Raw genomic sequence first — 18375 nt, forward strand, 5'->3', positions numbered from 1 at the left:
GGCAACCTGGTGGTTGTGGGGTTTGAACCTGGGATCTTCTGAACTGTGCACTGTGAAGCAGTGAGGGCTTACGGAAAGGAGGGGTTTAGACAGACAGAATCTTTGAACTGCTTCACACGAGTCGTTTACGAATCATTTATAAATGGGGTAAAATTAAATCTATTTTTGGAGAAAACTAAAGTGTTTTTTGACCATGTATACATGTTAACCTGTTATAAAATACTCATTAAGCAATAGTAGCATCCTTTAACACTAGAAGCGCCGCGCCAGTGTCACCTACTAAAAACGCGGTTCAGCGGTCATTTGACCGCCTATTGTTTTGAATGGGAAGCTGCTGCTGACACACAATGATCTTTTTTTCATATTCAACTAAGAAAACCTACTACAGAGTCTCTAAGGGGACAAAGGAAGAGGGAAAAAACAAGTCAGAGGGAAAAAACAAGTCATGTTTGGAATTATAACCCAAAGTTTTTGACTTTTTTCTGCCGTTTTTTCTCCTCCTTTGTCCATCTAGGGGCTTCGTACTATAACAAAAAGGAAAGCTCTACTTAATTTTATATCGTATGGAGAAAATGTTATTAGTTTGTTCATTCTATTTGAAGCTTCTGAACGTCTCGGAGCAGCGATTTAGTTCTGAACTCGCTTCCGTGAAATTATCGCTAAAACAATATTAAATTTGAATAAATCAGATCTACCACAGCAGATAATAAACTATGCTATGGCATAACCGAAGCAAACACAACGAATATGTCTCGTTTCGTTCAGTGTTGCTAGGCAACGGACCACGCGCCTAATTGGTTCACTTGGCCGCGGTGTATTATAAACCAGCAAATTGTTTCACTGCTTATGTTCATGTAATAAAAGCGAGGGAAATGTGGAGGTGATGTGTGGCCACTGAATGAGAACTAAACTAAAGATTTCAGTAACTACACTGAGTGTAACATCTGCATAGTGACACTAAACAGCTGAACACCTTCACTTTTCCGTTTACCTCTGAGAAAAAAAAGCTGTATGTTGTTTGTTTATATGTTTATAAAAGTACACGAAGTAGGCGCGCACACACACACACACACACCTCCCCTGAGCCCTTGGTCAACATCTAATGAATGTCGATATGCAAATGAGTCAAGACGTAGCCTAACGTGGTGTCGTGTCGGATTTCAGCGGTCACGGAGAGGAAAGACTTTGAACAGTTGCAGCGTTTTTTTCAGTTACAACAAGCACAGCGATGAGTCCACGTTGTTTCACTGGCTATGACATAGTGACACTAAACAGCTGAACAACTTCACTTTTCCGTTTACCTCTGAGAAAAAAAAAAGGTGTATTTAGTTTGTTTATATTCAGAGTAACACCTTCCAACCACCTCTCATAGTCTATTGTTAGTTTTTTTCTCAAAAAAGTGAAGTTGTTCACTGTTTAATGTCATAACCAGTGAAACAACGTGGACTCATCGCTGTGCTTGTTGTAAATGAAAACGCTGCAACTGCTTCAAAGTCTTTCCTCTCCGTGACCGCTGAAATCCGACACGACACCACGTTAGGTTACGTCTTGACTCATTTGCATATCGACGGTCATTAGATGTTGACCGAGGGCTCAGGGGAGGTGTGTGTGTGTGTGTGTGTGCGCGCGCGCCTACTTCGTGTACTTTTATAAACATTCTACATATAAACAAACAACATACAAGCTTTTTTTCTCAGAGGTAAACGGGAAAGTGAAGGTGTTCAGCTGTTTAGTGTCACTATGCAGATGTTACACTCAGTGTAGTTACCGAAATCTTTGATTTAGTTCTCATTCAGTGGCCACACATCACCTCCACATTTTCCTCGCTTTTATGCATAAGCAGTGAAACAATTCGCAGGTTTATAATACACCGCGGCCAAGTGAACCGATTAGGCGCGTGGTCCGTTGCCTAGCAACACTGAACGAAACGAGGCATAATCGTGGTGTTTGCTTCGGTTATGACATAGCATAGTTTATTATCTGCTGTGGTAGATCTGATTTATTTACCATCAATAATGAGGCTTTATATCCTCAGGAGGGGCCATTACATATGTAATATGTAAAACAATAATTTTTTTAGAGATAATTTTACGGAAGCTTCTAACAGACCAAACAAACTAATTAATTTTCTTAAAACCTTATATAATTAAGTAAAGCGAAATTCCCTAAATGTCCTTATAAAATATCGCTGTTTATCAACGCCTGAACGAATGGCGAATTGTCGATATTTTACGGAAGCATATATATATATATATATATATATATATATATATATATATATATATATATATATATATAAACTGCATATATGGAATGAAACCTGAGATAGTTACATATATGCACTGAATGACGCATAAAAAGTATGCGCGATTCCTTGCGCCATCTGCTGAGAGAAATGAGAATCGCAGGTTGGAAAAGACAGGAAACGTCATGCCGCCGCGCAGCTGTCAGCGATTTCACGTAAATAAGAGCAAAATAGCTTTATACTGGCTTTTACTGGTGCAATTTTAAAAATTTAAGCATACAGGGTGATTAAGCTCACAGAACTAGGAAAAGTCATGAAAGGAGGGTCCTGGAAATTGATCGAGTGTGAAGTATTTTTTTTTTTTTACCCCCTTGCGGTCAAATGACCGCTGCTCGGCGGTTCTAGTGTTAAAATGGCATGATAGGGGCACTTTAAGAAATGACAGGAAAATTTACAGTGGGGCAAAAAAGTATTTAGTCAGTCACCAATTGTGCAAGTTCTCCCACTTAAAAAGATGAGAGAGGCCTGTAATTTTCATCACAGGTATACCTCAACTATGAGAGACAAAATAAGGGAAAAAAAGAATCCAGAAAATCACATTGTAGAATTTTTAATGAATTTATTTGCAAATTATGGCAGAAAATAGATATTTGATTTATAATAAAATTTCATCTCAATACTTTGTTATATACCCTTTGTTGGTAGTGACAGAAGTCAAACTTTTTCTGTAAGTCTTCGCAGGGTTTTCACATACTGTTGCTGGTATTTTGGCGCATTCTGTTTCACATACTGTTGCTGGTATTTTGGCCGATTCATCCATGCAGATGAGAGCAGTGATGTTTTGGGGCTGTCGCTGCACAACGCAGACTTTCAACTTCTTCCAAAGATTTTCTATGAGGTTGAGATCTGGAGACTGGCTAGGCCACTCCAGGACCTTGAAATTCTTCACAGTTGCCCGGGCGGAGTGTTTGGGATCATTGTCATGCTGAAAGACCCAGACACGTTTTATCTTCAATGGCCTTGCTGATAGAAGGAGGTTTTCAGTCAAAATCTCACAATACACAGCTCCATTTATTCTTTCTTTTACACAGATCAGTCGTCCTGGTCCCTTTGCCTAAAAACAGCCCCAAAGCATGAAGGTATGCTTCACAGTAGGTCCGGTGTTCTTTGGATGCAACTCAGCATTCTTTCTCCTCCTTCTGGATCATCCAAATGCTCTCTAGCAAACTTCAGATAGGCCTGGTCGTGTACTGGCTTAAGCAGGGGGACATACTGTATCTGGCACTGCAGGATTTATGTCCCTGGCGGCGCAGTGTGTTACTGATGGTAGCCTTTGTTACTTTGGTCCCATTTTTCTGCAGACTTTTACTAGGTCCCCCTGTGTGGTTCTGGGATTTTTGCTCACAGTTCTTGTGATCATTTTGAGATCTTGCATGAAGCCCCAGATCGAGGAAGATTATTAGTGGTCTTGTATGTCTTCCATTTTCTAATAATTGCTCCCACAGTTGATTTCTTCACACCAAGCTGGTTACCTATTGCATTCCCAACCTGGTGCAGGTCTACAATTTTGTTTCAGGTGTCCTTTGACAAGTCTTTGGTCTTGGCCATAGTGGAGTGTAAAATGTGACTCTTTAAGGTTGTGTACAGGTGGCTTTTATACTCATAACAGATGCCATTAATACAGGTAACGAGTGGAGAACAGAGAAGGCTTTTAAAAAAGAAGTTACAGGTCTGTGAGAACCAGAAATCTTGCTTGTTTGCAGGTGACCAAATACTTATTTTACAGTGTAATTTACCAATTAATTTATTACAAATCCTACAATGTGATTTTCTGAAACTTACAGTACTTTCTTATTTTGTCTCTTATATTGGAGGTATACCTATGATGAAAATTACAGGCCTCTCTCATCTTTTTAAGTGGAAGAACTAACTAAATACTTTTTTGCCACACTGTATAAGGAATGGCCATTATTCCTGCATGGCCATCATCAGTTGAAAGAATCAAAATGCTCGGCTTAACTTGGCTAAAGAAGCATGTTGTGTGGACAGATGAAAACTGGTTCAGTGGTCCTTTTAGTGGTGAGAGGAAGTTTAACCTATTTGGGGCCGATAGGAAACATTATGTTCGGTTGAACCCAAAGTGCATAAAAAAGTCAGTGAAAGGTGGAGGAGAAAGTGTCATGGTTTTGGAAAACGTTCTCTGCTGCAGGAGGACAGGGTGAATGCACATTTTAATCACAATCTTCTATGACAACATGCGGCTTCTTCCCTCCCAATCAGCACACTATTTTCAGGCAAGACAATGCCCCCTGTTACGCTGCAAAACAGGTTCCTTGAAGGCAAGAAACATTTAATAATAAACATTAGAATTCTGATTCTGAATCCAAACCTGATTGGAGATTTTTTTTTCAAATATTTTCAATGTTTTTGTATAATAAGAGTAAATACTATTACATTTACTTGCATATTAAATCAGTAACAGCATGAGAACTATTTAACAGTTTAAAAATTAACATCATAAAATAAAAAAAATGCCATGTAATTGCTTGTGCTTGGTTGAAAAAGGCTAATGTGTTATTGTGTGTGTTTAAAGGGTAAAAGAATAGATCAACAACATCAAGCTGGTACACTTTTCTTGCACGAGATCATAGACGAAGAACAGTTTGTGGCTCTTGTGACTTTTAGTAGTGACGCTCAAATACTAAGTCCTTTGACTTTAATAAATGGACAGGCTTCAAGAGACAGTCTAGTTAACAAGTTGCCAAAAACTGCGACTGGAGGTACAGAAATCTGTAAGGGACTCAGAAAAGGCTTTGAGGTGAGACACAGATATAAAAACTACTGTCACTTTGATAAAAATGTAGTGATTTGGTCTTCAATCAAATTTAAATTTACTGATCTAGACATCTACATATCTCTGGTGATTAATGACAATATGTTTACAATTTCAGGCTCTTAAAAGCGATGATGGTAAAACAATAGGAGATGAAATTATTTTTTTGACAGACGGGGAAGCAAATGATAATGTTCAGGATTGTTTCCAGGAAGCTGTTCAAAGTGGTGCAATCATTCACACTATAGCATTTGGCCCAAAGGCAGACAATGTACTGAAAACCATGGCAGATCAAACAGGTAAGATTTTACAGTTTAAAGCTCAGCAATAATATCAGTGCTAAGGAAAAAAATATTCACATTGATTAACACTGTACAACTTTTTCATTATTGCATTCTATAACACTGAATTTAATTATTGTTTAAATAGGCGGAATCTTTAAAATTGCCAAAGACTCTATACTTTCCAACCAGCTTGTGGATGCCTTTTCCTCAATTACAGTGTTTGATGGAAATCCCAACACACAGCCCTTACAGGTTAGTCATACACATACACTGTGAGAAATTTTGTTTATTTTTATTTGAGAAAAAAGAAGGGACAATACATATTAATGAACATTTTCACAAATGTAAATATGTCAGATTATAGCCTAAGGCTAATTTCCATCTGCAGACCCCCTGGCAGGTTGGTGTTACACACAAATTAATAAATACATACAGAGCCATATATACAGACTATATACAGAGAGACAAGGACAAAAACAGTGATCGCATCATATTAAAACAAACAATAACAACAAGAGTGAACAACAAAGGACAAAATAGAAAACCAGAAAAACATCAACTGTATTACACACACCAAATTTACACATGCCCTGACTGACCTGATATTACACTGACCCAAATTACACCATTCTATATTACACTAAGCTGCATTACACTAACCCCTATTTAAACAACCCATGTTAAACTGTCTCTAATTGCACAACCATATTGCACTAATAATTGTATTCCTTTTTATAATCCACTAACTCTGTCTTACGCCTTATATATAATAATTAACTAAACATGATCACATGTTTGTATGTTTTTCAGCCACAGTTTTAAATGACTCCTAAAAGTAGGAAGACTTGTGCTTTCCCTCGCTGACAATGGAATACTATTCCAAGAGCTCACTCCCTGATATGACAGGACATTCTGTGAAAAGGCGGTCCGCCTAAATGTCAATTCACAATCACCTCTCATAGTGGCTCTAGTCACTCGAGACCCAGCAACACTACTAGACTTTTGTTTAATAAAATCACTCAATGGTGGAGGCGCCAGACCATATAGAACCTTATAGATTAGACAGGCTGATTTAAATAATTTTAAATTAGCTAAATTTAAAAACTAAAATTCGACAATGGTGATATGACGAAGGTTGCTCTTTTGTAGCATACTTCGATTGGCCCGATAACAGCATGACTCGTATAGGACTAACTCGTGATACAGTACTCAATATGAGCCAGTATCATAGAGTGCAGGAATGTAATCGCTGCTGTATCCGATAATGAAGAGCGAATGTGTCTAAAATTCTGTATATTAACATTTACAATCTTCACTACTTTTTAACGTGTTTTTAAAGGATAATTTTTAATCTATTAGCACTCCCAAATACTTAAATTCCTCAACATTAATTAATTCTTGTTTGCCCATGCAAACTTTTACTCCGCCCACAGTTGTTTTAGATTTACTAAAAAACATTGATACAGTCTTTTTAACATTAAGACACAAACATGAATCATTCAGCCATTTTTGTAAGTCATTTAAGGCTAATGAAAGCTGATGGGCTGCATCATCAGCATTTTTAGCTTTTTTTTTTTTTAAATTACCGTATTGCTGCATACATGATCATGTCCACATTTTTACACACATTGGGCAAATTATTTACAGACAGTGAAAATAACAGGGGGCCTAAAACTGATCCCTGAGGGACACCTTGCTGACAGTGAAGATAGGGTGACTTACTCTTCTTTATTTGCACGCATTGTTTTCTATCTAATAGATAAGACTGTATCCATTTAACAGTTTGATTACTAAAGTTAAATGTTGACAGTCTAGACAAGAGCATAAGATGATTCACAGTATCAAACGCACATTTAAAGTCAACAAAAACAGCCGCAACATAACTATTTTTATCTAAATAAGACTTCACCTTCTCAACAAACACACAGACAGCCGTTTCAGTTGAGTGTAGAAATCGAAATTCGAATTGCATAGAAAATTGCAAACACGGATTGAAAACATTAAGATGTGCAATAATAGAGTTAGCGACCCACTTTTCTGCTACCTTTGAGGAGATAGGGAGTATACTGATAGGTCGATAATTAGCAGGGTTTAATTTATCACCCGATTTATATATTGGTATAACATTTACCACCTTCCATCTCAAAGGGATGACTGCCTGCGTAATTGATAAATTAATAAGATGGGTCACAGGCACCAAGATACACGATTTATAATGCTTCAGAAAATTGGTAACACATCCCCTGCTTTTGAACTTTTCAATTTAGAGATTATCAATATCAATATCCGAGTCTTTACATAAAATGTTTTATTGTTTTCCAAACAGCTTGAAAGCACTGGAAAGCTTGTTACAGATTGGTTTAATGGAACAGTTCCCATTGACCGGACTGCAGGAAAACACACCACTTTTACATTAATTTATGAAAAAAGTGCACCTACTGTGTACATACAGTCACCGAGTGGTTTGGCTTATGACCAGAGAAACACCACTGACACTGCTAACACAATCACTTTAACTGTTCCAGGAATTGCGGAGGTAAAAAAAAAAAAAAAGGATATAAATAAATAATATTTTTAAATTGTGATCATTTTATATTTCTACATTTATCTATCTATATTTCTATTTTATAAATTTTGCATTGCAGCCAGGAGATTGGAAATACAGCTTCCTCAACAGAGAAACAGCTTCTCAGCAGATGAGTTTAACAGTAATGAGTCGAGCAGCTCGTGAAGATGTTCCCCCAGTCACAGTTACAGTTAAAATGACCAAGCAGAAGAGTAATGTCTCCAAACCTACAGTTGTGTGGGCTGAGGTCAGTCAGAATTACAATCCTGTGTTGGGGGCCAGAGTTTGGACGACCATGGAGTCAGATACAGGGCACTCAGAAAAACTGGAGCTCTTTGATAATGGAGCAGGTACAACTTTTAAAATGTCAACTTGCATAAACTCATAAAAGGTGAAAGTTTTAAACTTTACACACTACTGTACATGTGGGATAACTTTTTCAGGTGCTGATGCTTTCAAAGATGACGGTGTCTATTCCAAATATTTTACAAAATTAAAAAAGGGAAAATGGAGTCTAAAAGTGCGAGTGGAAAATCAAGATGGACAAGTCCTGTATTCCGTACACAGACACAGTGGTTCTCTGTATGTCCCTGGATATGTTGTTAATGGTAACTATGATTTACTATCATCACTCAGTCTGAATTTGACACTTAAATACCAAAATACCTTATGAAACTATTTTTGCACACACAGATTCAATCACAATCACTTAATGACTGTCTCAGTTGTCCAGTCATTGAATTATGTACTTAATCATTCAAGTGTTGCAGGCTGAGCACTTTCTACAAGGAGGAGGAGCTATTAGCATTTCTGAATAGTGAAGAGAGTGGGATGGATTGTTTGTTGGGGACATACAGAGTGGGATTGGGTCATAAAGGTCCTACAGAACATTGTATCATGGGGATGGAATGTTACAGTTTATTCTTCATATACACTTAAATTTTCCTTGTTGGCTAGATTACATAGAGATTACAGTTTTGTAAATAAAATTGATAGCAATGTAACAAATTTAACAAGTTCAGGTCTATTTGTTTCACAATAGTCAAGTTTTGTTAGAGATCTTAGCTTAATTAAACTTTAATTTCTCCTTGTTTTCTGGCAATAAAAGTGTTATAGGAACGTGTCATAATTAGTTGTTAGAGAGATGCAGACAGGTTGGACCCAAAAACCGGCAACATAACTAGCCGGAGAATTTATAAACTATTATTTAAAATCTGTATTGAATACAGTTATTGGAAATTATCGTAGAATTGAAGGAAGGGCAATAACCTTTATTTAAGATTTCCTGGCAGATCACGCACAGAACACAGAACACTTGCAAACCAAATTAAATTTTCCCATAAGAAATAATGGAAACTCAAATTATTCATTCCACAGCGCAAAAAAATAAATACATAAAAATAATTAAAGTTAAAATAAAACAATTCAAGCTGCACTTTATTTTAAATAAATAAATAAATAAATAAATAAATAAATCCCGTGAAATAAGTGTTTCCATTTGTGCGCGCAGGTGCTGTGTATGTGAGTATGCGAGTGTGTTTGTGTGTGTGACGTTAAAGTCAGGAGCCCTTCCCCTCTTCCCCTTTTCATCTTACACAGTTACCCCTCCTCCACTCGTTTCACACACACACGCGCACACAACGGAAACACTGTTAAACAAGAAATCTCTCTAATGACACTCGATTGAGCGACACTCTAATGGAATCACTCCTGTGAAGTAAAAATAATACAAATCAATCTGCACTTCACCTTTGAAAAGAATCTCGACAAAGCAGTGTTTCTGTGTAGAACAGAGAGAAAGAGTGTGTGTGTGTCTGTGTGTCTGTGTGCGTCTGTGAAGGCGAAAGTAAAAGGTGTGTGTGTGTGTGTATGTGTGAGTGTGTGGCGTGGTGTCCAATGATGCGCATGCACACAGACAGAAAGAGAAGGCTGATACAGAGAGAGAAAATAGATCCTTAACCTCTCTAATGAGATTTGCTTTTGCTTTACACGTTCGCTGTACACACACGCATACAGACACAAAGTAAAATATGTTTTACGCACACACACGTGATGCTCAGTACTCGTAAACCAAGACTTGTTAGTTTTCCAAGTCAAAATTTATTAAAAATCTTTGCTCGTCTTGGCCAAAGGTTTTCTAGCACTAGCCAAAATGAGTTTGAAGCAGGTTTATAGCAGGATAGTTATCCAAAGCATTTACAGACCCAGGCAGGCCAGGCTCAGTTTCAGTAGTATACAGATATACAGTGCATGCAGGTTATTTTTAAATCAAATAGCAATAATAGTAATTGCAGGGCACCAAGGCAGATCTGATTAGGTTCTAAGGTATACAAACACAAGTTGGATCCAACCTCACTGAATATCCCAGGAGAAGGCAGGAGAAGCACTTTCCTGCACTTTCCATTTGCTAGCAGCTAATACAAAGTCTCAGAGGGTGGCTTAATTGGTTGGTGTACCACAACTGGTAGTTTAAGTATTGAAGAAACAGGCAAAATCAAGACAGGTCAGGGTTTGTAAAGGGTGTGTAAAGTCAGTTTTACCATCTCAGAGAGGACACATGCTCCACAGCTCCCTTTTATAGGGGAGCCCAGACAAAATGTCGACTCAGGAAGTGTCCCAATCAAGAAAGTTGCTAACCCAGAAGTGCAAATCATGACATAGCAAGGCATGGATTATTTTCAGCTGTCAGTCCTTATAAGTATTAGTGATGGGTTATTCTTTTTGATCGAAACTTTAACGTGACTCAGAAGAACGAAGTGTCTCAGAGTAATTTGTTCATTTTTTACTGGGCGTGCATGCGCAAATTATCGCGAGACCTCTGATTTTTCTAGTCTGAGTTATTCGTCCATTTCTCACGTGACTCCCATAGACATTATGCAGTGCAATAGATTCAAAAGAACAAGCGACTCAGACTAGAAGATATGAGAGGTGAGCTACTCATTCTATTCTTAGCTGCATTGTAATATTTTCATTACTGAAATTATAGCAAGAATTTTTGTATGTAGACATATCGGGGTCTGTTTATTGAAAATGTAACATTTTATTTTATTTCTGATCAAAAGAACGAAATTATCTTTATGACTCAAAAAAAGATTTGTTCATATTGATGAACGAGATTCAAAGAACTGAGTCACCTAAATGATTTAAACTTCCCATCACTAGTAAGTATCTCTTCTCTCTTAGAGAAATAATCGGCATTTACATCCTCTTTACAGGTACAGTGGTATTAAACCCTCCTAAACCCCCAGTTAATATGCAGAGAGACGACATTGGTAGATTCACCAGAACACTAACTGGGGAGAGTTTTGTGGTGGAAGCTGAGGAACCTTTAAACTTCCCTCCAAGCAAGATCACAGATCTGATAGCAGATATTCAGGAGGACACTGTGTTTCTTAACTGGACGGCTCCCGGTGAGGATTATGATCAGGGAACAGGTGAGTCTTGTGTTTGTTTACACTGTTGGACAATAGAACATTAAATATTGGACATGTTTGACACTAAAAAATAATGATACAGTTAAAGTTACATATAATCAGGTGTTCCCTCACAGGCCTCTTTATTGTCTCTATTTAGGTAAAGGAGATTTTTTTTTTCTACAGACGGTTATGGTAGCAGTAAGACACGCCAGTGCCAAAACACACATACAAAACAAGTCACAGAAAAAGTTTCAGCAAGAGAACACATCTGATAGTGTTATCATCTTAAACAACTATTTGTCTTCTTAGTAACTGCTTGTTCTGGCTAGTTGTAACACAAGGCTGAATCCAAAATCCCTCTCCGACCCCTGATCATCAAGTGCTTTACATGGTGTGTGGATGTAGTAATTTTACACCTAACATAGCACACTACATTTACATTTAATTTTGGGATTCACCGCAGAACAGTTAGTTAGCCATTTACTTTGAAAGCTTGAAATGTCAGTATTAGTTAGCATTACCTACATAACATTTTATGAACTGTAAATCATGCATTGCATAGCATTGTCTCATTTGCAAAAGATGCACTGAATGAGCTAATGCTCACTATAATATCACTAGCAAATGCTACTAAACCCAGAGTAATCACATATTTTTAAACTGTCTGAGGGCAAATTAAATGGTGGCTGTGAGGTGCAAAACAAAATAACAAAGCCGGAAAAACAAAATAACAAATTTAAAAACAAAATATAATCAAAAACAAAATAACAAATCAGAAAACACGACATATTCAGGTAAAAAATACCAATGAGAAAACACAATACAGTCAAACCGGAAAAGGTGGATATATTTTGTAAATGAAATTCTTATCGCTGATTGGAAGAGACATCTGTCACTCAAGACATATGAGAAGTACTGTCAAGTTTAATTTTAAAGCACATTTAACACAACTTAGTTCGCCGAAGTGATGTACAATCCTAAAATACTAAAATAAATCCTTAAATGAAAAAACATTTGAATGTCTGTGAGGCTGCAGTACTTACCTTATATTTTAAGTGACCGATGTCTTGTCCAATCAGCAGTTAGTATCAAAATGCCTATGCGTGGTTTTCAAATAAAATTCTTCCCTCTGACCTTGAGTGGCAGATATCTCGTCCAGTCAGCGATAAGAATTTAATTCACGAACCACACCTACCTGTTTCGGTTTGTTGATTCTTACCACCAATTGGGCAAGATATCTTTTGAGCACAATAGATAATCTAATAATAATCTCAAAAACTGCTGCGTAAGCACACGTCAGTATGAGCAGCTTTACTCAAATCATAAAAATAACTTACATTTAGGGCAAATTTGGTGCCTTGTCCAGAACTGTACCACCCAGGGCATGTGAAGCAGTCAGAACACCCAGCAGGTCTATATGGATATTCGCCCAAGAAAAAGACTAGAATATGTTCAACCAAAAAAGTCTAAGTGCAGTAATAAATGCAATTTTATGATATATACCGAAAAGAAATACATCGAAACTATTGTGTATTTTTGAAATGTGAATTTATATAATGTGATTTTATTCTTATTTCCATCACATTTTGTATAAATACAATAGCTAATATTCTAATTGCTTTTTTCTTTTAAGCTGATTCCTATGAAATCCGATGGAGTAAAGATTTCAAGATGCTTCGATACAACTTCAGCAGCAGTAATTTAGTCAACACTTCAGGACTTCTGCCCCAAGAATCAGGTTCAGCTGAACAACACTCTTTCCAGCCTTATATTAGAATTGAAAATGGCACCACATATTTCTTTGCTATTCAGTCAATAGACCAACAGTTAGCAAAATCTGAGGTATCAAACATTGCTCAAGCAACAATGTATGTCCTAAGTCCAGCCCTATCATCATCCAATAACCTAACTGCTATGATTGTATCAGTCTGTGTTGTAACCCTTGTGGCTTGTGTGATAGCTGTGGTGATCATGTGGGCACAGAAACAAAAGGAAAACGTATATTAAGGATCTGTCATTTTCCTGTTTCGTGCTTTATGTTGCTTAACTGATTAGATCTTGAGCGAAGTCTTTTTTTGGGGGGGATTTTTAAAAAATTTCCTGTTCACAACTGTTTAATTATAAAAACTGTGAAATCAAATCAAGCAGTCTAAAAAAATCTTTGTCATAAACCAATAAATCTCAGAAAAACAAGGTTTATATATATAAAAAAAAAAAACAGAAAAGCAATTGTTAATGTTTCATGCTTTATTACAATGGAAAAAAATGTTTGGTAAACTAATAGTTATTTTTTGTTGTTAAATGACAAAATATTGAATATGAATAAGAGTTGAATAAGAGTTTGAATTGAGTTTGGATAAGAGTTTAATAGCCTCTGTTTACATTACAAGGCACATTTTTGGTCAGATCAGACTTTTTCTTTTATTCTTATGTTGGCACATCGGTCATCTAAAATAGCACATACAGTATGCACACATCCATACATTTTAGCTTGCATCATCTATCTGGTGCATCTATTTGGGGTCTGAGAGTTTTCTAAAGACAGAGTCCTCTTGTGTCCCTACACTTAACTAATGTACTATTCCAGATTTCATCTCCTCTGAAAAATGCAAGTCTCTGAAAAGCTTGAGCTGGTGTAGAAATTGTCCCTGTACACATGGTACCCATATACCAGATAAGGATGATTTTACCAGTGAAATAACATTGATAAGAGTCATTGAAAGTCATTGTGCAGAAGGAAAGTTATTCTTTCCTGTGTACAGCAAAATTCACTGTGTATCTATTACTACAGTCTACAAGAAAGAATAATTCGTATCCGCACTTTGTTGGTTTTGCCTTCATGTACTGGGTCAGTCCTGTCTTTGCCTTGCTGGTTAGCATCCTTTCATAAAGGTTCCTTTAAGGATGGTACAAGGATTTGCATGCATGTTGGATTGCAGTCATGAGAGGCCCTTCTGTCATTTTCACAATCCCTATCAGGATCATGTGTAAATTCCATAAAATTGTCCTGTACCTGTCTGTGTTCATTAAAGTTGCTGGGAAGTCTTGGAAAAAAATTGTGCTTTGTCTTCACTTTGTAGTGCAGCCCAGCTTCAGCACTGGCATGTAAAAAACAAGTCCTATACAGTATATTTGTGTAAGTCCTTCACAGTTACATCTGTTCATTTGTATTTCCTCTGTGCACAATATAAAGGGCTGCATGCTTGTTGATGTTATTGGAAATGTTTTTTTTTTTTGTTTTTTTTTTGTCACTAAAGAACATCTTGAATAAGTCTAATGGTGTGTGGCAGTCCATTAAACTTAGCTGTACTCCTGGTGGCCAGGTGGGCTTGAACATTATGTCAGAAGCATCCATGTCAGCATGTTCTTTAGAGCTCCGGGACAGAATAAGAGTCTGGGGTCATTGTGGATCAAGGAAGCTGCAGAGTTTCTTTTCAGGGGTGAAGCTCTCTATGCCTTTTTACACATCTTGAGATCGCATTAGTGTAAATGGAATTTAAAAAAAGAACAAATGTTATGACAAGAATGCAGCCATTTGCAAAAAAAAAAAAAATCTAGTGGTTGGAAATTTCACAAGAACAGACCAAGAAAACAAAACAGCCATGCCAATGCACTGCATAACAATAGGCCTTATAGTTGGCAGGTTCACATAAACATTTCAGCCTGTGGTGCAATGCAAAATCAATAACAGTGCCCCAGAAAACAACGCAACACAAATACAGTGCCATGTAAAAGTATTGTCCTCCAGCTTAATATGATATTGTGTAAAATTTTCACCGTAGCAGCAGCATAGTCCTTATCCTTCAGTAAATCTAATTCATTAAGACATTTCATGAGGACCATTTGGATTATTTTTTCAAACGTAATGCCTAGTGGTGCATGCATAAAAATATAATTTGACTGAAATAATTTAACATCATCAAGAAAGAACTTACATCCAGAATCCTAACAGCCATTCACTGATTCTTAATATCTGGATAGTTTTGTGATTCATTATTTAAAATTGCATTTGTATTAAATAAAAAAAACATTGATGTTATGATTAATATTCCATCAATCAATACAAATAAAAGTAAAAAAAAAATTGTGTTAAACAAATTTGTGTTAAACCCTGGGTGTCAGCAATCTCCAGTTTTGGATTAGGAGAAAAACAGACCACACCAAACAAGATAGTACGCTGCCTCAGATATGTTTAGATTGCATTAAACCCTTCTGGTCACGCTGTTCACACAGGGTTAGGGTTAGGGTTAGGGTAATTAAGCCCTAATTAAGTAAATAGTTTAAAATATAGAATGTATTGTCTAATGTGTTATTGCTAAATCTTATGTACTTTGCTTCTGGTATAATGCTTTGTCTCTCTCGGCCTGTTTTCAGTCTCTGTAGAACAGCTAGAATTAACACACCAGGTTTAAACTAATCCTGCATCTTCCAATACTAATGTATGTCTTGGTTCAGACAACAGTTTATATTTTTGTTTGTGAGGCAACCTGATATTTTGTTGAACACAAAAAAACTATAGTAATGCTTTTTTTGTAACCTTTTTCTAAATAAATCTCTTGAAGTCATGAGTAAAATCTGCCTCCTAATTACTGATGTAATGAGTTTCAAAAACATGTTATAGTGTAGGAAATGCCTTCAGTATTTGTAAATTATCCTAAACACCTTTAGTGTACTGGTAATACATTTGCAATACAGTATTATAGAAGACTGTGTGTGTCATATTATATAATAAAGTATAATTGTATTAACGACAACGTATACTTTTTTAGTATTTGGAATTGGCCAGAAGTATAACAGCATGCTACTGCTACAACAAGAATATACTTATAGTATATTAATCATGTATTTGTAACACTGCAGAAATTATAATAGATTAAATATATACTTACATTTCATTCATTACTGTCAGGTATGTACATTATTACACACATAGCCATATACTTTAAGTGTACTAAGTGTACTTAAAGTTGTCCCACTTTAGCACACAAAAGTATACTTAATACACCTAAAACTGTGTTTTTGTACAATTTAATTACAACTTAAACACATTTAGTACAAAATTAGTTGTTCCAAAATAGCACACTTCAAGTATACTAGTCATTAGTCTGGAGAAAGTACACTTAAGAATGCTTCGGCATGCTACTGTAGGATTTAGTATACTTAGCATACCCTTTTTTTTTACTTGGGATAAATTACTTTGAAACCACCTATTTAAAATTATTTGCCAATATGTAAGCAATATGCCGTGTGTTGTTTATTTATACAGTAGTTACATGTATGTATCTCACTTCATCAAAATTGGTAATGTAGTTTTTAACATATTTGCCTATACTGTATATGTAACATATTAAAACCATTTTTAAACATATACAGTGCATTTAAAAAAAAAAAAACAGAATGACAGATCAGTCTAGCACAGATCAGTCTTGCACCCATACTCTGTGTTTTTAGGCAGGCATGCACATGTAATCCAAGCAAATTGCACTTGGGCATTAACCTGCAGGAAAGTACATGGACATCCCTTAAAAAAAAATGTTGTTTGGATCTTAGCATACAGTATGTTGCAGCATATTTTTCTGCATTAAAGGTGCCCTGGTACAGATATGTAATTTTCCCATGCACTTTGCAGTGACACACACATGACTAATGCTGGGTTTTGGCAGATCTGCAGGAGATTGTTTTACTTATATTTGGTTAGTGTTTTTTTCCTAAGGGAAAAAGATCCAAGATTAGTAGGAATCATTGTTGTTTTTAATGAAATGGGTTTTTTTTGTGTGTGTGTGTGTAATTATTACAGTTTGTCTGGGTGTGTTCCTGTTCTGGTATTCTGGTCGCCAGAGTCAAGCACATTTCCTAGGCATAAAAATTACATTTCCTAGGCATGAAAATGTCTCTGCAAACATTCTTCAGAGTTGTATGGAGACTTTGTGGCAGGGGTGTACATGTACAGTATATTGCACATCATATATTGCAAATCTTTTTGTACCTCTGTGCAATATAGAGCAATATAGACCGCTGTTGTGGTCGTAATGAAGTAGGATATGGTTTAGGAGACTCGGCAGATTATTGTTATAATTATTATTAATTAATTTGAACTTTTCTGTTGAAATTTTACTGTTACTCTTACCCGTTTTGTCTGTATATTTGTCTTTGGAAAAAAGTTACGATATCTGGTAAGGACACTAAAACCCGTAGCACAACTCAGTCAAAACTAAGGCCTAATTCACAGGTCACGGCCGTGATTGACACAGTTGCGTTGAAGATATTGAGATATTGTCTTCATTGAGGAATGAAATTGCGGATATTTTTAAGGCGGAGCTGTGTACTGCATTGGGGGATGTCTACAATTAAATCTGAACTACAGGCTGTGAAGACACTACAGGCTAATGATAAGGCCGCCACCAATGCCGAACTGTCTGCAGTAAAGAGTACCGTAGGTGAGATGGAGCGCTGACACCGATGACATCACTGTGATGCAAAATAAGATACAACGTCTTACTGCAGATTTAGTTAAACTGGAGAAGAAATGTGCAGATTTGGACGCAAGATCACGGCGTAATAATGTACGGATGATCTGTTTTTCTGAGGGTCCGAAAAGCTGCACTACCTCCAGCATCGCTGCGCTGCTTAAAAAGGTGCTCAGCCTGGTAAAGGAGCCAATTTTAAACAGATCATGGTGTAGGAAAATATTTTCCTTCTGCTGCTGAAGCCAAAGACTATGTTAAAACTATCCAAACTGTGTAAACTACACTACAGTGAAATCTCAGATTGCGAGTAACAAATTTTAAATAAATTAATTTTGACTTGGAAAACGACCAAGTCTTGATTTACGAGTACCAAGTATCATGGATCACGCATGCGCTTCTTGTTTTGACGCCGAGTGTCACGTGTTTCCTTCCAAAAGCTACACTTGATGCTGCGCGAAAGCGCTATGGGAACGTTTTCCGTGACCGGTTGTGAAGCACGTATGTGTCAAACACGCCAAAAATTTTGGCATATAAAACCTCGGTCAGGTGACGTCATTCTGTTAG

The 18375-nt window shown here is 36.6% G+C and overlaps 1 protein-coding gene across 1 annotated transcript in view; it reads left to right on the forward strand.

Annotated features, from left to right (window-relative positions):
• LOC128533699 (calcium-activated chloride channel regulator 1-like) overlaps positions 1-14616 on the forward strand; it is a 28992-nt gene extending 14376 nt beyond the window's left edge. The window contains exons 7-14 of the mRNA XM_053507993.1: positions 4839-5063; positions 5197-5377; positions 5508-5614; positions 7689-7898; positions 8008-8278; positions 8372-8536; positions 11144-11362; positions 12978-14616. Coding sequence (XP_053363968.1) covers positions 4839-5063; positions 5197-5377; positions 5508-5614; positions 7689-7898; positions 8008-8278; positions 8372-8536; positions 11144-11362; positions 12978-13351 — 1752 coding nt within the window. The 3' untranslated portion in view covers positions 13352-14616. The remainder of the gene's footprint in view (positions 1-4838; positions 5064-5196; positions 5378-5507; positions 5615-7688; positions 7899-8007; positions 8279-8371; positions 8537-11143; positions 11363-12977) is intronic.
• The last annotated feature ends 3759 nt before the right edge of the window (positions 14617-18375 follow it).

The sequence above is a fragment of the Clarias gariepinus genome, chromosome 11 (assembly GCF_024256425.1).
Source record: "Clarias gariepinus isolate MV-2021 ecotype Netherlands chromosome 11, CGAR_prim_01v2, whole genome shotgun sequence".
Classification (NCBI taxonomy): Eukaryota; Metazoa; Chordata; class Actinopteri; order Siluriformes; family Clariidae; genus Clarias; species Clarias gariepinus.